At 41.9% G+C, this 24,364-nt stretch overlaps 1 protein-coding gene across 2 annotated transcripts in view; it reads right to left on the reverse strand.

The window, feature by feature from the left end:
- hars (histidyl-tRNA synthetase) overlaps positions 1-24,364 on the reverse strand; it is an 80,264-nt gene that overhangs the window by 39,780 nt on the left and 16,120 nt on the right. For both annotated transcript variants that reach the window (XM_085905841.1, XM_085905840.1), the window contains 3 exons: positions 22,598-22,705; positions 22,429-22,527; positions 11,573-11,666 (listed from right to left, as the gene is read on the reverse strand). In XM_085905841.1, coding sequence (XP_085761967.1) covers positions 11,573-11,666; positions 22,429-22,527; positions 22,598-22,705 — 301 coding nt within the window. The remainder of the gene's footprint in view (positions 1-11,572; positions 11,667-22,428; positions 22,528-22,597; positions 22,706-24,364) is intronic.

A 24,364-nucleotide genomic window follows, 5' to 3' on the forward strand; every position in this document is an offset into this window, starting at 1 on the left:
TGTGCCTGGCATGTGGAGAAATTGACAATAAAGCGGACTTTGACTTTGACTTTATTGCTGTAATATGATAGTTATTTGAAATATACTTATATATCGTTATATGGCTCTATGGAATAATTAGAAATGCAACTTACGAGTCTGACGTCAGCGGTGCATATGCATTGTTTACATAAAGGGCGATCAATGGATTTAATGAATTGGAGTAACACAGATGGTTTTATAAACGTGTTATTTATGTAATAGTTATTAGAATAACTGAATGTTACGTCAGGCCCGTTCTCAGCTCTTTGTGTTTATGTCACGTTAGCATACCTATCGTTTAGCCTGTTGTTGCTCGTTCATGTCTGTTCTTGGTGTTGGATTTTGTCGAATAAATTTCCCCCAAAATGCGACCTATACTCCGGAGCCACTTGTGTTTTTTTTCACGTTATTGTGCATTTTATGGCTAATGCGACCTATATTCTGGAGCGACTTTTAGTCCAAAAAATACGGTATTAATTTTTCAGCCGTTGGACTGTACAAAGACTCAACAATGTTTAGATTACCATATAGTGAATTGTCGGCCATGCTGTAACTTTTTTTTCTCCCATCAGAGGAGTTTTGCCATAAAAAAAAATGTGTGCAGTGTGCGCCTCAAGCCGATGTAAACAGTTGTCTAGATGTTGTGACAATTTATAGTTTATTTTATGGTTATTTTACAGTGTTGTTCAAAACATATTACCGTATTTTCACGACCAATGAGTGGCGTGCCCTATTATGCATGCAGTGCACCCTGTGAATGTTGTTGTAAGGCGGACGTAGTAGAGAGCACCACGAGAACGTTAAAGGGGGAAGCGTGGGCGTTGACTTGCAGTGCAACCTGTGTGTGTTGTTGTAAGGCGGACGTAGTAGAGGACACCATGAGAACGTTAAGGGGGAAGTATGGGTGTTGATTGTATATAAAAGAACGGGTATGTCGGTTATGCAGAACATCGTTGTTTTAACAACCCTGAAAATGGCAGAGACACACTTTTGTAGCACAGTTCAAACTAAACGCCATCAGCTACGCAGAGAAACATGGAAATCGAGCAGCCGCGAGAGAATTTAAGATTAATGAATCGATGGTTCTCAAGTGGCGGAAGCTGGAAAACAAGCTCTGACAAGTCATGAAGACGCAGCTGAGTTTCCGCGGACATAAGGCGAGGTGGCCTGAGTTGGAGGAAAGACTTGACCAGTGGATCATTGAGCAAAGAACGAATGGGACAAGTGTTTCGACAGTCACCATTTGACTAAAAGTAGTCACGCTAGCAGAAGAAATGAAAATTGAACATTTCCAAGGAAATCCGTCTTGGTGCTTTCGTTTCACGAAACGGTGCCATTTTTCCATCCGGACCAGGACTACAGTAGCGCAGCAACTTCCAGCGGATTATCATGAAAAGCTGGCCATCTTCTGCTCCTACTGCAGCAAACACATTGCCGCAAACACATCCAGCCCAGCCACATCACTAACATGGACGAGGTGCCGCTTACTTTTGACATCTCGGTGAGTCACACTGTGGAGAAGAAGGGGACCAGCACGGTTGCGATAGATACAACGGGGTACGAAAAGTCTTCTTTTACTGTTGTGCTTGGCTGCCATGCTAATGGACAGAAACTGCCGCCTATGGTGATTTTTAAGAGAAAGACTTTGCCTTAAGAAATGTCATTAGTGTGAAGGCGAAGGCCTTCACACTATTGTTATTCTACTTTATTTTTCTTCTTATTATTAGTGTGAAGGCGAAGGCCTTCACACTATTGTTATTCTACTTTATTTTTCTTCTTATTAGTGTGAAGGCGAAGGCCTTCACACTATTGTTATTCTACTTTATTTTTCTTCTTCTTCTTATTATTATCCTACTTTATTCCTCCCACTTTTTTGACACCTAACTACTCCCACATGCTTTAACCGATTCACTCCATTCCAACTTTCACACGTTCCAAAAATTCACGGCATGACTGCTAGTATTTTATTTGTTCATAACATTTACCGTTTTTGCATAATTAGCAAATTTGTGCCTTAAAATCCCCCATTCATTCTTAATGGCGCATTAGAAACGAGCGACGTTCAGGAGTGAGTTCAAATTTTGACATCTGACAACTTTTTTCACGATTTCTTTCCTTAACTCGTTTATTTAACTCTTTTATTTTTTATTTATTTATTTTCCGTTCATTCATTTAGTTATTCATTTAATTTTAAGTTAAAAACATTTTACCGTTTTTATTTCTTGTTTAATATCATCATTCCACCGCAGCAACACTAAGTCGCTGTTTAGCTCAGTAAGAAGACAATGGTCCATTGAACACGAGCCGCGAGCGAGATTGAGTCCCGCTTGGCCATAATTTTTTTATTCATTAATTTTTCATTCATTCAATTTTAACACATTTTAATAATTATTTTCATCATTCATTTAGTTATTCATTTAATTTTAAGTTAAAAACATCATTTTACCGTTTTTACCGATTTCTTGTTTAATATCATCATTCCACCACAGCAACACTAAGCCGCTGTTTAGCTCAGTAAGAAGACAATGGTCCTTTGAATACGAGCCGCGAGCGAGTTCGAGTCCCGCTTGGTCATAATTTTTTTATTCATTAATTTTTCATTCATTCAATTTTAACACATTTTAATAATTATTTTCATCATTCATTTAGTTATTCATTTAATTTTAAGTTAAAAACATCATTTTACCGTTTTTACCGATTTCTTGTTTAATATCATCATTCCACCACAGCAACACTAAGCCGCTGTTTAGCTCAGTAAGAATACAATGGCGTTTGGAACACGAGCCACTTCCGCGAGGGAGTTCGATCCCGGTGGGCGATAATTTTTTTATTCATTAATTTTTCATTCATTCAATTTTAACACATTTTAATAATTATTTTCATCATCATTAATTTATTATTTTTATTTTATTTAATCATTAATTTACCATTTTTATTTCATTTAATCATCATTTCGAGTCCCACAATAGTGTGAAGTGCCTTCGCCTTCACACGCAATTTCTCCAGAAATTGCCAATTCTAGTTATTATTATCCTACTTTATTCCTCCCACTTTTTTGACACCTAACTACTCCCACATGCTTTAACCGATTCACCCCATTCCAACTTTCACACGTTCCAAAAATTCACGGCATGACTGCTAGTATTTCATTTGTTCATAACATTTACCGTTTTTGCATAATTAGCAAATTTGTGCCTTAAAATCCCCCATTCATTCTTAATGGCGCATTAGACACGAGCGACGTTCAGGAGTGAGTTCAAATTTTGACATCTGACAACTTTTTTCATGATTTCTTTCCTTAACTCGTTTATTTAACTCTTTTATTTTTTATTTATTTATTTTCCATTCATTCATTTAGTTATTCATTTAATTTTAAGTTAAAAACATCATTTTACCGTTTTAACGGCATTTACCATTTTTATTTCTTGTTTAAAATCATCATTCCACCACAACAACACTAAGCCGCTGTTTAGCTCAGTAAGAAGAGACTGGAATTTGGAGCACGAGCGCTGTTCCCGTGCGAGTTCGAATCCCGCTTGACCAATATTTTTTTTTCATTCATTCAATTTTAACACATCACTTTAATAATTATTTTCATCAACATCATTAATTTAACATTTTTATTTTATTTAATCATCAATTTACCATTTTTATGTCATTTAATCATCATTTCGAGTCCCACAATAGTGTGAAGTGCCTTCGCCTTCACACGCAATTTCTCCAGAAATTGCCAATTCTAGTTAGTGTGAAGGCGAAGGCCTTCACACTATTGTTATTCTACTTTATTTTTCTTCTTATTATTATCCTACTTTATTCCTCCCACTTTTTTGACACCTAACTACTCCCACATGCTTTAACCGATTCACTCCATTCCAACTTTCACACGTTCCAAAAATTCACGGCATGACTGCTAGTATTTTATTTGTTCATAACATTTACCGTTTTTGCATAATTAGCAAATTTGTGCCTTAAAATCCCCCATTCATTCTTAATGGCGCATTAGACACGAGCGACGTTCAAGTTCGAATTTTGACATCTGACAACTTTTTTCATGATTTCTTTCCTTAACTCATTTATTTAACTCTTTTATTTTTTATTTATTTATTTTTCATTCATTCATTTAGTTATTCATTTAATTTTAAGTTAAAAACATCATTTTACCGTTTTAACGGCATTCACCGTTTTTATTTCTCGTTTAATACCATCATTCCACCGCACTAACACTATGTCGCTGTTTAGCTCAGTAAGAATACAATGGCGTTTGGAACACGAGCCACTTCCGCGAGGGAGTTCGATCCCGGTTGGCGATAATTTTTTTATTCTTTAATTTTTCATTCATTCAATTTTAACACATTTTAATAATTATTTTCATCATCATCATCAATGCCGTGCCATTTTTATTTTATTTAATCATCAATTTACCATTTGTATGTCATTTAATCATCATTTCGAGTCCCACAATAGTGTGAAGTGCCTTCGCCTTCACACGCAATTTCTCCAGAAATTGCCAATTCTAGTTATTATTGTCCTACTTTATTCCTCCCACTTTTTTGACACCTAACTACTCCCACATGCTTTAACCGATTCACCTCATTCCAACTTTCACACGTTCCAAAAATTCACGGCATGACTGCTAGTATTTCATTTGTTCATAACATTTACCGTTTTTGCATAATTAGCAAATTTGTGCCTTAAAATTTCCCATTCATTCTTAATGGCGCATTAGACACGAGCGACGTTCAGGAGTGAGTTCAAATTTTGACATCTGACAACTTTTTTCATGATTTCTTTCCTTAACTCGTTTATTTAACTCTTTTATTTTTTATTTATTTATTTTCCATTCATTCATTTAGTTATTCATTTAATTTTAAGTTAAAAACATCATTTTACCGTTTTAACGGCATTTACCATTTTTATTTCTTGTTTAATATCATCATTCCACCGCAGCAACACTAAGCCGCTGTTTAGCTCAGTAAGAAGAGACTGGAATTTGGAGCACGAGCGCTGTTCCCGTGCGAGTTCGAATCCGGCTTGACCAATATTTTTTTTTCATTCATTCAATTTTAACACATCACTTTAATAATTATTTTCATCATCATCATTAATTTAACATTTTTATTTTATTTAATCATCAATTTACCATTTTTATGTCATTTAATCATCATTTCGAGTCCCACAATAGTGTGAAGTGCCTTCGCCTTCACACGCAATTTCTCCAGAAATTGCCAATTCTAGTTGTTGTCTGTTGTTTTGTTGTCGCGTCGTCTTCAAGTCCTTTTGGTTCCTGTCGTTTTCAAGTATGTTTTGGTTAGGAAATCATGTTAGTTTTTTTAAGTCATGTCAAGTTATTGAGTCTGTATTTTGAGTTCCGCCAATAAACCCTGGTCCAAGCTACACATGGTCGCCCTGCTCCATTCCGCTTCCACCCGTGACAGGAGGGGCATTCAGAAGGCCAAGCACAGCTACCTTCATATTGTGGTATCGAGACACACTTCACAAAAATAACTCCAGAGGTATGTGGCAGGCGATTAAGGCTCAGCCTGGCTACAATAACAACACCACAGTCACAGTACCATCAGATAGCACCCTCCCAGATGCACTGAACAAGTTCTTCGCCCACTTTGACCATCACAGCAGGGAAAACCCCATTCTTCCGCCACCAGGGAATGACAGTCAGCTACAGCTCCAGCCACAACAAGTCAGAGACACCCTGAGGAAAGTTGACGCGATGAAGGCGCCTGGCCCAGATGGTGTCCCGAGATGGGTACTCAAAGCCTACGCAGACCAGCTCGCGGAGGTATTCATGACCATCTTTAACCTCTCGCTCCAGCAGGCCATGGTTCCCACCTGTCTTAAATCTGCCATCATTGTCCCTATACCCAAGAAGAACACAGTGAACTGCCTGAATGACTATCGCCCGGTTAGCCTTACCCCTATTATCACTAAATGCTTTGAGACTCATCCTTCCCTCCATCAAGTCTGCCATCCCAGCCAACATTGACCAGTACCAGTTTGCCTACCAAGCAAACAGGTCAACGGAGGATGCAGTCATGATGGCGCTTCACACAGCCCTCACTCACCTGGATCAGAGAAACACCTATGTGACATCTTGTTGCGTCACCCGTTTCTTTATTTCCCGGTCACGTCTACTCTGAAGCTATGCGTAGCTCGCTACATTAATGTAACTAAGCTTTTCGTGCATGATCAAAATTAGCATTAACAGACCCTCATCATGGAAAAAGCTAGACAAAATGCATAAAAAGAACAACGAAAGAGAGACTGAGAAAGTGTGTGGCGAAGTATATCTGACGCTATTCCAATCCGACACTGAGGAGGAAGACTTCGATGGTTTCAGTGCACCGGTGGAAGATGAAGACGGCTCTCAGTGACTTTTACTGGTATCTTTTTTAACCAGCCCTGTTAGTGCTGTGCTACCGTGTTGCTGCTTTGTTACCTCCACGTCTCAGTGACTTTTACCAGTATGTTTTTTTTATCCAGCCCTATTAGTGCTGTGTTACATGTTGTTGCGGTATTACTGCCGTGTCACAGGCAGCGTTTGGAAAAAAAATGTTAAGGTATGTTACTAAAACTTTAAAAGGTTTTCTGTGCACCATCTTTCTTTGTAAATAACTTGCGTGCACATGCGGCTTTTAGTACGGTGAGTCTTATTTATGAAACTAAAAACATTTTTCCCTAATTTTTGCTCGTGCATCTTATAATCAGGTGCAACTTATAGTCCAGAAATTATCATATGTGCCTGGCAGAGTTTGGAGCTGATCAGGCAAACAGGCAGACAGGACCAGAAGCAGAGACGTGGTCAGGAACAGGCAGTGGCTCAGGCCAGGCAGGATTCAGGAGTGGTTGGAACAAGGTTGGCAACGGGAGTCAGTCGGAGAATAGCCAGTGAGCTATGGGTAGCATCATATACAAACTGACAAAAGTGTGGCTGAAGAGTTGAGCTTATGTCGATGAGGTTTATTGCTGCAGGGCGTAGCTGTGAATTAAGTGCGTCATTGGGGCGTGGCTGTGAACAATGTGCGTAGCAGACAAGCGCTGACCAGGGTTACTGGAGCGGCGGACCCGTGACAGCTCAATATCAAACATTTCTGCCAAAAATATGATGGAATCCTAGGACTCAACCGCTTCGGTACTACGCTTCGGACATATTTGTTGACAAGGAGACTACCACAGAGCACTTGCCTGTTCAGGAAATGGTCACCTGATAGGCTCCAGCATGCCCGCGACCCCCGTGGGGACAAAGCGGTTTAGAAAATGGATGGAATATACATCGATATCGACCATTAAGAGACTGCACCAAAACAGCTTGCTCTGAGCTGCACCTCAAAACAAGTAAAGAGGGACCAGTGATGCTATTAAAACTAAGAATTCAGACAAAAACATTGCTCTTCCACTTTATTTAGACCACAATTAAAAGAGTAAAACATAAAACAGTAGAATTTATTACTGTGATACGTAAGCTTTAATTGAGCCTGTTTTGAACTGCAGGATTACACCATCTCCAAGTCAGTCCCTACCCAGTGATTAAAAAAATTATTTGATCTCTCAAACATTACACACCTACCCACATAACTAATTCTTGCTCAGAAATTAACATTTATAAACTAGAATGGTAAACGAGCTACCAATATCAACCAATTCTGTTGATAGAATAAACCATCATCAATTTGTAGCGAACATGTCACCTTTCATCCTAATTAATGGTCAACCTAAATCGTTGAATCCTGTCAAGCTGTTAAAGATAACGATTATGTGGATAAATATGGATTCTGTCTCCACAATTCCAGAGCATTTTAAAATATTACTTGTAATAGAAATCCCTCTCTTCAAACTGCTCTTAAGGGGTAAAAGGGGCTTAAAAATCAGCTGTTTTCAGCAAACAAAAGAACACTGCCAATTCATATTTGTAGTCTCGATTGTACTCTTTACCTACAAACTGATATACAGTGGAATCTTGGTTAATGAACGCCTCTGATAGAGAACAATTCGGATAACGATCATAGATTTCGCAAAAAAATGCCAAGTACCGTGTCGCCGACCGCACAACTGCACCGCACTGATCGCATTATTGTGACAGAGCGGCCGCTGAAATTTAGAGAATATTTTTAAAGTCCTGATGTACTTTCCAAAATTTAAGTGGACCTCAGTGCGCAGGAAGTTTAATTTTGTCTGATCGCGCTCTGCAGCGCACCGCCGAATGCGCAACCGTAGTGCCCCGCCGACCGCGCAACTGCACCGCGCTGGTCGCATTATTGTGACAGAGCGGTCGCTAAAATTTAGAAAACATTTTTAAAGTCCTAATGGACTTTCCAAAATTTAAGTTTTTAATTTAATAATTTAATTTGGTCTGATCGCGCAACCGCCCGCAGCGCGCCAGGCGCTCACTGTCGCATTGCTTTAGGAGCGTCTTTGTGTTTTAGGATGGCTTTACTGCTCCTACTTGCTTCATTTGGAGGCATGATTAGAGTTGATGCAATCAGTAAAACGAGAATGTTTTAACGAACGGAGTCAGTTGGTATGTGGGTCCTCTCAGCTCATCTCGCAAGATTCGACAACCAAATTTTGTCCGACATCCGAAGCAAAAAAATCTTGAATTTTTTGTTCGAATACCAAATTGTTCGAGAACCGGGACGTTCGAAAACCGAAGATCCACTGTATGTTAAAGTTAGAAGAACCCATTATTAAGGCTAATGAGGATTATCTGGTAAATTGACTCTTGTGAAACATGCTTTTTTGATGTTGCAATGTTTAATCGATATCCAACATGTAGTTAACATGGTTGTTCCATCGATACATTAATGTATTGAGTTGTGGGGAGACAAAAGAGGTTGTTTGCTATACTGATGGAATCGACCAGATATTCACCTAGATATTCCTATGACCTGGTGCAAGAATTCTGACCTTTCACCTAGATATTTCTATGACCTAGTGCAGGGATTCTGACCTTTCACCTATATGAGGTAATGACAGGAGGAGCTGAGGAGCCTATAAAAGCTTGGTTCTGGACAGGAAACTTGCTCTCTCTCGCCAATATGGTGAGACTGCGTGCCCGGAGCCAAAAACGCCTTTAGACAAAGATGGATTTTCCATCCTTTTTGAGATTGGAATTTCTGGAGTCTTCAAATTGGACTTTGTCAAATTTTAAGCTTATAGAAGAGAGAAGAGAGATGCCATTTTCAAGGCGTGGTCCTCCTCCTTAAGGCCGCATATCTATTCAAACAGAATTTGAATTTTTGAACAAAGGAGAACTGATCACTCGACTTTTTCCACCAAATAGCATTTTAGAACTTTTGTCTCCTCTTTTGCTCTGAGTTTGGTGAATGAAATTGTTGTTGTTTGTGCGACTTGTAACTCTTCTTCCTACTTTGTCATTAACATTTTTTCTTAATCCTTAATTTGGTCATCGATTATTTCGTATTAACTATGTCGAGCATGATTTTATATGCAGTAATTAGAACTTTACATTTTCTTTATTTCCCTATCGTAGTCATTCTTTAAACCCGTTCAATTCTTCTCAAAGTAAAGACAGCTTTAATCAGGAATTGTCAGATCTGGTTCAAAGTAGTTATCTTAAACTGAGCTAGGGCGAGTGCGCTCTAGTAAATCAACGAATCTCTTTGGTCTTACCAAAGACGGATACATTTATCCGAATGGTAACAAGAGCTACAAATCAAAAAGGGGAAGGAGTCACAGTAAAAAGGGCACGGTCGTCTTGATTCCGGGCCTCATGTGGTTACTCTGCCCCGGATTCAGGTTGACTTGAAAGGGATTGGCGTCCTAAAAAGAATAAATAAATTCTTTCCAAACTGATATCGTAGAGGTGGTTAGACTCAGACGAATCTTTCCCAGCCCCGACCTGGAAACTCTTGTCTCCCCATGTGGGCTGCGCTGCGTTATAGCAGCGGGGTCGAAGGGACTTTAACCCTTTAAACGGAGGGTCGGATTACTTACGGTCGATAAGTATTTGGATTTGACAGTTCCATGGGAGAATTGTGTACGTAACCACCACAGCGTACTGCATCATGGCTCCAAAGAAGAGAAAGAGTGCAAATAATCGTTTTGAAAAAAGAAGCGATAGCCAAGTTTGAGACGGCGATGCATGTGTTGCATATCTTGGCTGAATACGGCATGTCGAAGTCGACAATTTCAACGATTTTAAAGAAGGAATAGCAACAGACGCTTGACAAGTATTTTCTTTCAAAGCGACAGATAAGGGATGTGTACTGATCGCGGGGGATTCCCCCTCCAAGCAGTAACCTCCCCCAACCACCACTACCGCCATTCACTCACACAGGACATAACTTCACAGTCAAAACGTTAAGTTTTCCTTTGCTTACTAAATGTTTTCTCATGTTTAAATGCTTTCTTTAAAGTTTTTGTGTTTGACTCCATTTTATTGTACCATATCTGTTCTCTTTTTTTGTTAAATTTTGATTTCAATTTGCTTTACTATTTCCTATGGGGACCATTGCTTTGGACTGCGAACATTTCGGATACCAACAGACTTGTCGGAACGGGTTCGTTAACCGAGGTTCCACTGAATTCGACAATCTGGTCAGGAGCAAAATGTCACTGAGAAGTCATATGATTTGTACCGTATTTTTCGGACTAAAAGTCGCTCCGGAGTACAAGTCGCATCAGCCATGAAATGCACCATAAAGGGGGAAAAACATATATAAGTCGCACCGGAGTTTGAGTTGCATTTTGGGGGAAATTTATTTGACAAAATCCAACACCAAGTACAGACATGAACCAGCAACAACAGGCTAAACGATATGGTATGCTAATGTGACATAAACACAAACAAGGGGCTGAGAACGGGCCTGACGTAACATTAACAGTTATGCGAATAACTATAACATAACACGTTTAACAAACCATCTGTGTCACTCCTAATCATTAAATCCATCGATCGTATTCTTCGTCCTTTCTGTAAACAACGCCGCTAACGTCGGACTCGTCGTCGTCAGTTGCAGTTCTAATTATTCCACAGGCCCATATAACGATATATAAACTATATATCAAATAACAATAATATAAACAACAATTTTATCGAACCAGCCGTGTCACTCCAAATCATTAAATCCATCGGAATCTTCGTCTTGTGTCACTTATAAAAACATTAAAAATAAATTAAAAAACACAGCTGTTGACTCCGGAACTACGTGCGCCACTGACGTCAGACTAGATATATCAAATAAAAGTAATATAAACAACAATTTTAACAAACCATCCGTGTCACTCCGACTACTTAAATCTATCGGAATCTTCATCTGCTGTGTCACTTAAAAAAGAAGAAAAAACAGCTGTTGACTCCAGAACTATGTGAGCCGCTGACAACCTCGTTGTCGGTTGCAGCTCCAATTATTCCACAGTATATAACTATATTGTAGCATTACCAAAGTACCAGAAAAGATGTGGGTTTGGTAACTGGCTCTTTATTTCACAAAACAAGAGCTCAGCATATGAGCCATATGAGCTATAAGCTAGCACCCTGGGTCGCCGCAGTAATTTCATACAATTGTGCACTTACCCTGCAGACTGACGTACTCCCCAATCTTGTCAGCAGCCTCCTCTGATAAGCCTTTCTCATTCACCATCTCTCTCTTGACATCCTCCCATGGCATCTTGTGGACAATGGATCACAGATGAGTGGAATATAAGCAGCAGCACATTAAAAAGTAGAGAACAGAAAAAAAAATCATTTAAGTTGATTGTCATAGGACTCAAAAGTATTGAACATTTTGGAACTTCATGTTTGACAGAATCTACTGATCATAAAATGTAATTTCACCACCATCTATGCCAAGGTTTTTGGCAAAAAACGTGTCTAAAGTAAAGCAGCAAAGACAGAAAGACAGACAGAAACAAACAAAAGAAAAAGAAACAGACAGACAGAAACAAATAAATGAAAAAAAAGAAAATAATAGAAAGAAAGAAACAGACAGACAGCGTGCTCTTTGATCAAGATGGCGGCGCGTGCACACGCAAGCGGCCTCCAACCGATCGGTGTTTTTCAATTAATGAGTGTTTGTCAGACAGTTTTATGTGTTTATCTGTTCCTACCACGTCATGCTACAAGTACAGCGGGCAGGTTCTGCTCGACATCGGCGTGAGCGAATTTTGCGGCGTTTTGAACTTTGATACGGGGACATTAAAGTCACTGGGACTAACTACTCCGGCCTGAATCAACGCCGGACTCGTCAGCTACGATAGGTAGCGTCGGAAGCGGTGTGCGAGGAGGCGGAAGTGGGGCAAGCGCGGAGGCGTCTGGGCCAGGCTAGCGGCGTTCCCAACTCACCCGGCCGTGCCTTCCATTCTTCTGGCGAACGTTCGGTCGCTGGACAACAAACTGGATTACGTTCGTCTGCTGAGATCCACGAACCGGGCAGTGAGTAACTGGTGTGTGCTCGTGTTCACTGAAACTTGGCTTCATCTTAACATTCCGGACTCTGCTGTGCAACTGGAGCGGCTCGCGTGCTATCGGGCGGACCGGGCTATTGATTAAGGAGGAAAATCGCATGGAGGAGGTATCTGTGTCTACATCCGCGACGAATGGTGCCGGGACTCTGTAGTTGTGTGCAGACACTGCTCGCCACTGGCGGAGTTTGTGATCATTAAGAGCCGTCCTTTTTACCTACCAAGGGAGTTTACTGCGATTCTGCTTGTCGCAGTCTACATCCCGCCTTCCAACGTTGGAGGTGACAGGATCACGGCCCTTAGTGAACTGTATCAGGCTGTCAGTGATCAGCAGACGGCGCACCCTGACGGTTTCATCATCTTCGCTGGTGATTTTAATCATGCTGACCTGAAGTCTGTCTTTCCAAAGCTTCACCAGCATGTTAATTTTCCAACTCATGGTGACAGCTTCCTGGACCTGATCTACACTGCACATAAAGGAGCTTTCAAGGCCACCTCCCTCCCCCACATCGGACATTCTGACCACGTCACCGTTCTGCTTACGTCCGCGTACAGACAGAGAGTGAGAACTTCCAGGCCGGTTCGCAAGCGAGTTAGAGTGTGGCCTGAGGGGGCCTCTGATGCTCTTCGAGACTGCTTTGGCACTACGGACTGGGAAATGTTTAAGCGGGCGGCCACTTGCAACGATTGGACAGACATTGAGGAGTATGCTGACTCTGTGACCTCGTACATCGCAAAGTGCATTGATGATGTGACCCTCACTAAGTACGTCGTCACTCTGGCTAACTTGAAGCCATGGCTGACGGGCTGTCCTCGGGCTGCTGAAGGCCAGAGACAAAGCCTACAGGGCTAGGGATGTAGCGGGCGTGAGATCAGCCAGGGCGAAGCTGTCCCTGGGCATCAAGGATGCGAAAAACGCGTTCTCTTCCAAAATCACTGCCCACTTCAAGGACAGCAGGGATGCTCGGGGCCTGTGGCGAGGCAAACAGATCATCACGGACTACAAGCCCGCGTCGCGGAGCTGTGAGGGCGATGTCCCCCTGCTCAACGAACTGAACCGCTTCTTTGCTCGCTTCGACGCCCGGGACGACACTTGCCCGCTGAAGACTCCTTCCCCTCCGGACAAGCAGCCCCTGTGCCTCTCTGCCGTTGGCGTGAGGAGGGCGCTTGCTTCTATCAACACCCGTAAGGCGGCGGGCCCGGACAGCATCCCGGGACGGGCGCTGAAGGACTGCGCTGAGGAGCTGATGGATGTCTTCACGGACATCTTTAACATTTCCCTGCAGCAGGCCATCGTCCCGTCATGCTTCAAGGCTGCCACCATCATACCTGTGCCGAAAAATCCTGCTCCTTCCTGCTTCAATGACTACCGCCCTGTGGCACTGACCCCCATCGTCATAAAGTGCTTTGAGCGGCTTGTCTTGGCGCACGTCAAATCTGTTCTTCCCCCCATGTTGACCTCTTCCAGTTTGCCTTCCGACCCAATCGGTCCTCTGAGGATGCAGTCTGCTCTGCCCTCCACTCTCCCCTCACCCACCTGGAGAACAGGGACTCGTATGTGAGATTGTTGTTTGTGGACTTCAGTTCTGCATTCAACACCATTGTTCCACAGCATCTCATTTGCAAGCTCGACAAGCTGGGCCTCAGTACCTCCCTTTGCAACTGGCTACTGGACTTCCTCTGGCAGAGGCCTCAAGTAATCCGTGTGGGCGACAATGTTTACGGCAGCATCACGCTGAGCACGGGGGCCCCTCGAGGCTGCGTGCTCAGTCCGCTGCTCTTCACCCTGCTGACGCATGACTGCACTGCGACCTACAGCAGCAACCGCGTGCTGAAATATCCCGACGACACGACTGTGGTGGGTCTGATCGCCGGTGGCGACGAGACTCACTACAGATCAGAGGTCGACCTTTTGGCCGCATGGTGCAGGGACAACAACCTTCTGCTGAACATCAACAAGACCAAGGAGATTATCATTGACTTCCGGAAGGGTCACACCCACCACCTGCCGCTGACCGTCGACGGTACTGTGGTGGAAAGAGTGAGCAGCACCAGATTCCTGGGGGTGCACATCAGTGAGGACCTCTTCTGGACCACCAACACTGCGTCGCTGGCGAAGAAAGCTCAGCGCCGCCTGTACTTTCTGCGGAAACTCAGGCGAGCAAGTTCTCCTCGCGCCATCATGACCACATTCTACCGTGGCACTGTTGAGAGCGTCTTCTCCAGTTGTATCGCTGTGTGGGGTGGTGGATGCTCTGAGTACAACATGAAGGCCCTGCAGCGCATAGTGAACACTGCAAATAAACTCATCGGGGCTCCACTCCCCTCCCTGAAGGACGTTTACGCCTCCCGTCTCACCCGCAAGGCGGCCGCGATTGTGTGTGATGTGAGTCACCCCGCTCACTCTTTGTTTGAACTTCTGCCCTCTGGGAAGAGGTACAGATGCCTGCGCTCCCGCACCACCAGACTCAGAAACAGCTTCGTACTCCAAGCTATCCGGATCCTGAATTCCCTCCCCCCTCCACCCTCTGCTGCATGACGTCCTGTTCTTTTGCGCTATGATCTGGCTGTCTGCTATTAGCACGCTTGCTCCATTTTGCTGCTCTTATTTGTCTATTTATTTCTTTATTGTTTATTTATTTGGGTTATTTGCTTATTACTTATTCGTTGCTCTTGTCTGTTCGTTTTTACTCTGCGCTATTTGATTGTGAGTGTTGTATACTGTGTCTGGTCACCGTGGGACGGTGGGAAACGTAATTTTGATCTCTTTGTGTGCCTTAACATGTGAAGAAATTGACAATAAAGCGGACTTTGACTTTGACAGAGACAGGGAAAAATATCTAAAGACAGTCTTAGAAGTCTCGTTTGGATAATGATCTTGAAGGTGTGCATAGTAACTACTCGACTACCAAAAAAATAAAATAAAAATAAAAAATCAACTGCTTGGGGTTCGCCCCATTACAACAACAACCAGCTTCAAGAATCAATAATTGTTATTTTTGTAAATATTTGCATCTCTACAAATTTATTTAAAAGACAAAAGACTTCAGAAATGCGGCGGCACGGTTGAGCGCTGGTTAGCCAGTCCGCCTCACAGTTACGAGGGTGCCGGTTCGATTCCACTTCCCGTGCCCGCGTGGGTTTTCTCCAGACACTCCGGTTTCTTCCCACATCACAAGGCCCGGGTTAACAACGGCTGCCATCAGTTTTGTGAACCTCCAGAGCATTGGTGGAAATTGACTACTGTAGGTTGAAAAAAGAGAGGATGAAGGCATGTCTTTAGGCAGGTAGAAGACAGGAAAAATGCAAGTCTATGACAGAGTCGGGACTTTGAATGTTGGGACTATGGCAGGAAAAGCTAGAGAGTTAATGGACATGATGCAAAGGAGGAAGGTGGACATACTGTGTGTTCAGGAGACCAAGTGGAAAGGTAGCAAAGCCAGAACCATAGGAGCAGGATACAATGGTGTGGCTGGGAAGAGAAATGGAGTAGGAGTTATCCTGAAAGAGGAGTTTGTGAGGAATGTTCTGGAGGTGAAAAGAATGTCAGAGTGATGAGTTTGAAGCTGGAAATCCAAGGTGCGATGCTCAATGTTGTCAGTGGGTACGCCCCACAGGTAGGATGTGATTAAGAAAATTTAGAGAAATTCCGGAGTGAGGTCGATGAGGTGATGCAGAGTATCCCCAAAGGTGAGAAGGTAGTGATTGGTGCAGACTTGAACGGACATGTCAGTGCAGGCAACAGAGGTGATGAGGAAGTGATGGGCAGGTTTAGCATTCAAGATAGGGACGCAGAAGGACAGATGATAGTCATCTTTGCAAAAAGAATGGAAATTGCTGTAGTGAATACTTTCTTTCAGAAGAGGCAGGAACATTTGGTGACATACAAGAACAGAGATAGGAGCACGCAGATGGATTACATGTGTAGATGATATAATCTGAAGGAGATCAGTGACTGCAACACGGTGGCAGGTGAGAGTGTAGCCAGACAGCATAGAATGGTGGTGTGTAGCATGACCCTGGTGGTGAGGAAGAGGAAGATGAATACTACAAAGGCAGAACAGAGGACGAAGTGGTGGAAACTAAAATAGGAAGCGTGTTGTGTAACTTTCAGGGAGGAGTTGAGACAGGCTGAGGGTGGGCAGGAAGCGCTTCCAGATGACTAGACGACTACAGCTAAGATGATCAGGGAGACAGGCAGGAGAGTACTTGGTGTGTCTTCTGGAAGGAAAGTCGATAAGGAGACTTGGTGGTGGAACGAGGAAGTGCAGGAGTGCATACATGACAAGAGGTTAGCTAAGAAGAAGTGGGACACCGGGAAGACTGATGAGAGTAAACAGGGATATAGGGAAATACAGCGTAAGGCGAAAGCAGAAGTGGCAAAGGCCAAACAAAGAGCATATGACGACCTGTATGCCAGGTTGGACGGTGAGGAACGAGAGAAGGATTTATATAGGTTGGCGAGACAGAGATGGGAAGGATGTGCAGCAGGTTAGGGTGATTAAAGATAGGGACAGAAACTGCCGCCTATGGTGATTTTTAAGAGAAAGACTTTGCCTAAAGAGAAGTTTCCAGTAGAAGTCATCATTAAGGCAAATGAAAAGGGCTGGATGGATGAGGAAATGATGACTGAGTGGCTGAGGGAGGTGTATCTAAGGAGACCAGGTCGGGGTTTTTCCACGCATCACCATCGCTGTTGATCTGTGACTCTATGTGTCATGAAGGAATGAAGCTGGGCGACCAAATGCAGCTTGAACCAGGATTTATTGAAGGGAAGGGGGAAGGTGAACAAAGGAACCGGCGGAAAGAGGCTCATGGACAGCGAGTGGGAAATGGGATTCCCCTCAGACCAAGCGCAGACAAGGAAGAGGTTCTGACCGCGAGCCTTCACACGAGACCTGGCGATGACACTACAGGCGCGGACACAAGAAGAAACAGAGACAGAGAGGAAACACATGGACAGGGTTTAAAAACATGAGGGAGCAGGTGACAGTCATTACGGTAATGAAGTGGTGTGGCTGAAGGAAGTTGTCGGCTGAGCGTCCTCTGGCACGGGCGTGACACTATGCATGCCCATCTCACAGCCGATGTGAAAAAACAAGTGAAGCAAATGAACTCCGAGCTGGCTGTCATTCCGCGAGGCACGACAAAGGAACTCCAACCGCTGGACATTGGTGTGAACCGGCCAATCAAAGTAAAGCTGCGAGCGGCGTGGGAGCGATGGATGACCGATAGAGAGCATAGTTTCACTAAGAGAATGTAAAACATTTTTGTTTTTTTGATTGCATTACAGAAAATGACGAACTTTATCACAATATTCAAATTTTCTAAAACACGCACACGATCACAGCGACATACTCAGTCGATTATGAGGGCGCCGGAGCTGTCAATCAAACGGCGCGAACACAAAGCAAACCGCGATCGGACAACCGGCACAACAGTGGACAGTAGTAACAATGAAATTTATATACCGTATTTATTTCAGTATAAGTCGCATTTTTTTTTCTTCATAGTTTGGGTCGGGGGTTGACTTATACTCAGGAGTGACTTATATGTGAAATTATTCACAAATTTGTACTTGATCATTAACACATTACTTACTGGTAAAGTTGATCACTTCGCATGTTAATTTCACTTTAAACTGCATGAGGGCTCACTATAGCTGTGGAATAACTGGAGCCTCACTGACAATGAGTTCCATTCACTGACTTCCGGAGTCAGGAGATTTAATGATTTGAAATGGTATCGGCTGAAAACGGCCTTCAAAATAAAGCACCCAACCTCAAATCAAAGCACGGCTGAATACCATAAATAACATGGAGAATTCTTAACACATACTATAAATGTGTTTTTATAACAGCTTTTATCATTATAACAATTTTAATAACAAGGTACAAGTGTACATACTGTAAATGTTTTTAGAACAGTTTTGTTATTATTTACGATTTTTCTATAACAAGGTATAACACTCTTAAATGTGTTTTTAGAACTCATTATTATAAATTTTTTTATAAAAAGGTACAGGTGTACACACTGCAATTGTGTGAGCACTCCCTGCCTTCTGCTGACATGTGGGCAACTTTAGTGTCATAATTCCTCAATTTAAAAGTTTTATTTTGAATTTTTTGTTTTTTAATTTGGGGAAAAAAATCCACGATGTAGCGAAACTGCGATAAACAAATCGTGATGTAATGAGGGATCACTGTAATATGAGCTGCAACTAACGACGTCAGCAGCGCAGCACACACGCAGATAAAAGACGAAGAATTTGATTGATGGATTTAATGATTTGGAGTGACACAGATGGTTTGATAATATTGTTTTTTATATAATAGTTATTTGATATATAGTTTATATATCGTTATTTGGGCCTGTGGAATAATTTGAATTGCAACTGACGACGAGTACAACGTCAGCGGCGCGGCGCACACGTGGCGACGCACACGCGACGGCGCACACGCGGCGTTGTTTACATAAAGGACGAAGAATTCGATCGATGGATTTAATGATTTAGAGTGACACAGATGGTTTGTTAAAGGTGTCCTTTGTTATAGTTATTTGGATAACGGTTAATGTTATGTCAGGCCCGTTCTCAGTTCCTCGTTTTTGTTTATGTCACGTTAGCAAACCATATCGTTTAGCCTGTTGTTGCTGGTTCATGTCTGTTCTTGGTGTTGGATTTTGTCAATTAAATTTCTCCCAAAATTCGACTCAAACTCCGGTGCGACTTATATATGTTTTTTCCCCCTTTGTGGTGCATTTCATGGCTGATGCGACTTGTACTCCGGAGCGACTTTTAGTCTGAAAAATACGGTACAAATCATATGACTTCTCAGTGACTCACAAATACGGTACTCACTTTGTGTCAAAGACGCACACAATCACAGCAACATACTCAGTCGATACCAGCAACCTTTAACTTACCGCTGCGCACAAGTGAAAATGGATATAATGTTGAGACCCCGAATATAAGACGACCCCCACTTTTTCAGACTTATTTTAATGCAAAAAATATTGTCTTATATTTGGGCCAAAACGGTATTATTATAATTTATTTTATAACAAGGTACAAATGTACATACTGTAAATATGTTTTTAGAACTCTTATGAGAATTTTTCTATAACAAGGTACAACACTGTAAATGTGTTTTTAGAATTCTTATTTATTTGTTTATTTATTTATTTATTTATTTTTAATAAAAAGTTACAAGTGTACACACTGCAATTGTCTGGGCACTCCTTGCCTTCTGATGGCATGTGGTCAGGTTTTGTGCCATAATTCCTCAATTTAGAAGTTTTATTTTGACTTAAAATTTTTTTTTGATTTGGAAAAAAAAATCTGTGATGTAGGGAAACCGCGATAAATGAACCGCGATTTAGCGAGGGATTACTGTATCTCATTTGTATTTAAAGAGACCGCACCAAAACGGCTTGCTCTGAGCCGCACCTCCGAACAAGTAGAAAAGAGGGTCCTGTGATGGTGTCAAAATGAGGAATTCAGACAAAAGCATCATTGTTCCACTTTACATAGACCACAACTGAATGAGTAAAACAGATATTTGGGCTTTAATAAGGGAACGACTACTGTGTTTTCTACCCATACATAGAAGGCATAATTTAAAGTGGGGCTGCAGAATATATTGTAAGGTCTTGTATTATCTGTTCATTGTAGTTGTGCGTGTGAGGACGGGGCCAGGAGTGAGGACTGACGTCATGCATGTAAATTGTGCGAACTGGTTAGCTTGGCAATCAGTCAGTGTGTGGAGCGCATGTGTGTGAGTTGTGGCCACCAGCAACTCCTCTATGCAAGTGTTTTTCTGTTGCCTTTTTCTGTTATAATAAAAGCGGCAATCAAAGCGTGTGAACATCCTTGACGCACTGAGGGGCATTACAATATTGAAAATATATCATCGTGATAATGGCACATGCAGTGCAGAATGCAAAAGACATGCAATAAATTCATATGAAATTGTATACTTTGATGTAACTTTGACCAGTAAAATACAACCTTAAATGTGCATTGTAAACCAATAGGATGTATGTCGGAGCTAAACAGTGAATCAGGAAACAGGCACCGCGCTACAAAGCGGCTGAGGCAAATGGGCATCAGGTGGAATAGCAGAACCGGGTGACAGGCATATGTCAATCGAGGCAGACCAACCACCGCAGATTGACGGGCTTGTGGGGTTTGAATACACGCCTTAAAGAGCCGGTGACAAGGGCACAGGTGGCATCGATCAGCATTTATTAGCGCCACAGCTCCGCATTGGATGACGGCCAGCATGGCACGAGCAGACCTGAGCCGTGACACGTTTACGGTAGTTTGTTTTATTGTGACTTTGTGAGTTTTAGTGAAGCCCTAAAGCAGGGGTGGCCAACCAGCGGCTCGCATGCGGCTCTTTGCCTGGTTTCATGCGGCTCTTTGCCTGGTTTCATGCGGCTCTTTTACGTTCATATCAACATTTGTGTTTTTTGTCATTTTTGTTTGTTTTGTTTTGTTTTTTTGGTGCGTGTTTGCTTCGCTTGAGTTCAATATGGTATTTTTGTCAAACATGCATGCGCATGAGGTGAAATCCTGCAAACGAGGGACAAACCCATTAGAGGAAACAATTTGTGTCAATTTCGCTCTCAAAATGGTCGACATGCTGTCTCACTTGGACAGACTGAACTTTCTCATCCGTTTCCGTGATCTACAACTGAAAAGGCCACAGATTACGTTCCTCGCGGACCCATAATGCGGAGACGGACTGTTTGAAAGTCCCGCTAGTCAGATGAGGCTGCGGCTGAGTTGGCGATGATCAACCTTTGTGAGGAGGACCAACTGAAACCTGCTTTAAGAGAAGGGACCATTGAGTTCTGGAAAAGTGTGCCAGTGGAAAAATACCCCAATGTCAAACGGGCTGCGCTGAGGATACTGTCAATGTTTAGGTCAACATACATCTGCGAGTCTGTGTTCTCTACCCTGAAGCACCTGAAATCAAAGCATCGATCTGTTCTGACTGACACCCATGTGAAAGAATTGCTTCGTGTGGCAACAACGGAATACAAGCCAGATTTGAAGAAGATTGTTCAAGGCAAGGAATGCCAGCGACATGCACAGTAAGTTAAAAAATGCTATTGTATTGTATTATGTATGATTTTTTGTGGACTTTGTTGAACTGAGAGTTTGTGTGTGTGAGACAATGCACACGATGTTCATTGTAGAACATGTGATCTTTGGTCTTAGTACTGTAGGAGTCAATTTCTGTCATTATCATGTTGGTATGTGACATGATAATGTCACACAATAAATTTAACTGAGCAGAGGTATGTGTGTGTGCGTGCGCGTGTGTGTGTGTAAGAGGAAGGGATGGGGTGATGTTCATGTGTGCTCGTGTATGATGTTGCTCTTTGCGGTAACACAGAAAAATATGTGGCCCTTAGTCTCGGACTGGTTGGCCACCCCTGCACGAAAGAATGTTTTGAAAAGTCAGTTTAACTTTAAATGTACTGCACATTTGATCATGAATAGCAAATAGAAGTACAGCAGAGACAGAAGCAGGAGCATCTTCACTACTCACTAGTTCAACACAATAACTGACAGACTGACGGACCGGTACAATTTACTTATGTCCAAAAATAGTGGCAGATGCTCCATTACTCAGCCACTGTCATCTCTCCACATGTTGCAAGGGATTTGTTTGCTTGAACAAGTCATTTGGGAATGAGGCAACAAAAATTGAGCTCCATCAAACTCCCTGCCCCAAAAAAAAAAGCAACATGCTTGGTGCACCTTAGCCAAGTCTTATTTGATCTCCTCCCTTTTCCCATGTTAAATGAAAGTTTAGACTGTTATCCTGCCTATCAGAAATAATTTGGGTAAAAAGTATATAGGCTTGATCCGTTTACAAATGGTTGCGGCGGTGTCAAATTAAAATGCTCATTTGCTAAATGAACAGGTAGTGTACACAAAGAAGAAATTCTGCCTACCTTGTCCAATTTGTCCACTGTTGAACAGATAGTACGGAACATATCACCTGGAACACCGCACACAGCAAACATCCCATCAAGGATGCGTCTGTCGTTGACCTTAAACACAGATGTCCTTTCTTAATTACTTTTCAGTACAAATGATATTTAAAGATCTGTGTGATGTTACCTTGATGCGGAAGTCCCCAAGGCCTAACTCACTGAGGATTTCATGGACAATTCTCAAGCACTCAGCATCTGGAACCATGCTGTCATACTGGCCAGCAATGTCAAAATCCTACAACGCAGAGAATTAATTCTGAAATGCAGCAGTTATGAATTGAAAATCATCTAAAAACATCTAAGACCAACAAAGCAACAACAACATTACTAAAGGGATGCCTGCTCCACTAACAAATACTACTAACTAAAGAATAATAATTCAAACAAAGTCTTTGGTATAGACAGATACTGTAGTGGCCGATGAAGTACGATTGATGATGATGTTTCCAGCCATTTGGAAGGATAACCTTATAATATTGTAAAAAAATGAAGAAATAAAAAATAAAATAAAAAAAATTAGGGCTCTCACTCACAAATCATTTTGGATTGATTATTCCAACAAGCCATTCATTGCATAATCAAGAAACCAGGGCAAAAGACAGCGTCAACCCTTTTCTTGATCGACTTGGTCAAAGTGGTCAACTTTTTCGGAACCCCTAGTAAAAACTGATGACCAGCATGTTTATGTCTTTTGCATTTCTCTCATTTTACCTCAATCTGAAATTGTTGCGTACAGTAATCCCTCCTACTTCGCGGCTTCAACTATCGCGGCTTCGCTGTATCGCGGGTTTTCAAAAATAAATTAATGATTTTATCGCAGAAATTTCATCATTTCACGAGGTTTCGCGGCCACTTGAGTTTCTTCATTTTCCTTTAATAATGATAGCTTATGTTTAAAAGTCGTTTTCTTGTTTTGAAATGAATAAATTAAAGAGTCAGTACAGTATACTTTATCGTCACATGTGACTTCAGGGCGTTCTCTCCACCGGCGGTGGCCTTCATCTGGACATAGCAATACACTGTTAGTCTCGTCGCTAAGGCATGAATGCGGAGCGCACAGTCCATTGATATGAATGTACTTACATGTATAATAATTGCGAAAGTTTAGAAAGCAGTTTAAGTGTTCTGAAGTGTTAAAATTATGGCTCATACTTCAAAAAAATCTAGTTTCTATTTCGCGGAAATTCCCATTTCGCGGGTGGGTCTGGAAACGTAACCCCCGCGAAGTAGGAGGGATTACTGTATATACGTTTGGTCATCAGCAAAAATGTAAAAGGCAAAAATAACTACCTACCTACGTACATACCAACATAAATAATTTAACTAGATCTACGAGCAACTATACAGGGCCCTTGCAGCGCTGTCAACGTTGGGGTACTGGCTTGTTGAGATACCGGCACATTGGAATTGAATTTACATGATATTGAAAGCAACTTTGATAAGACCTCAATAAATTATAGAGTAAATAAAAAATGGCCAACATCCTGTTCGTTTTACCATATGGCTCGAAGAGACTTTTTTTGTAAATTTTGGGCTAGTACATATTGTTCAACAAAATTGTAATCGATTTAGGTGAAGCATACAGCTGGTGCTGCATCGTTAATTTTTTTTTTGTGGGCACCAGAGCCACGTTAAAAAAAATAATACATTAACATATTGATGATACAGTAATCCCTCGTTTATCGTGGATAATTGGTTCCAAAACCAGCTGCGATAGGTGAAAATCCGCGATGTAGAGAAAATACATTGTTACAATAGTCACATAAGACTTTTATGAACTTTTATGTAGTTTTATACACTATTGTTTTTAAACACATTTTTTGTATTTTTGAACACTTTTGTAAACATTTTAAAGTCAAACTGACTTTCAAAAACATTTATTTAAATAATAAAT

Source organism: Syngnathus leptorhynchus, chromosome 2, assembly GCF_054491065.1.
Source record: "Syngnathus leptorhynchus isolate UIUO chromosome 2, UIUO_Slep, whole genome shotgun sequence".
Taxonomy (NCBI): Eukaryota; Metazoa; Chordata; class Actinopteri; order Syngnathiformes; family Syngnathidae; genus Syngnathus; species Syngnathus leptorhynchus.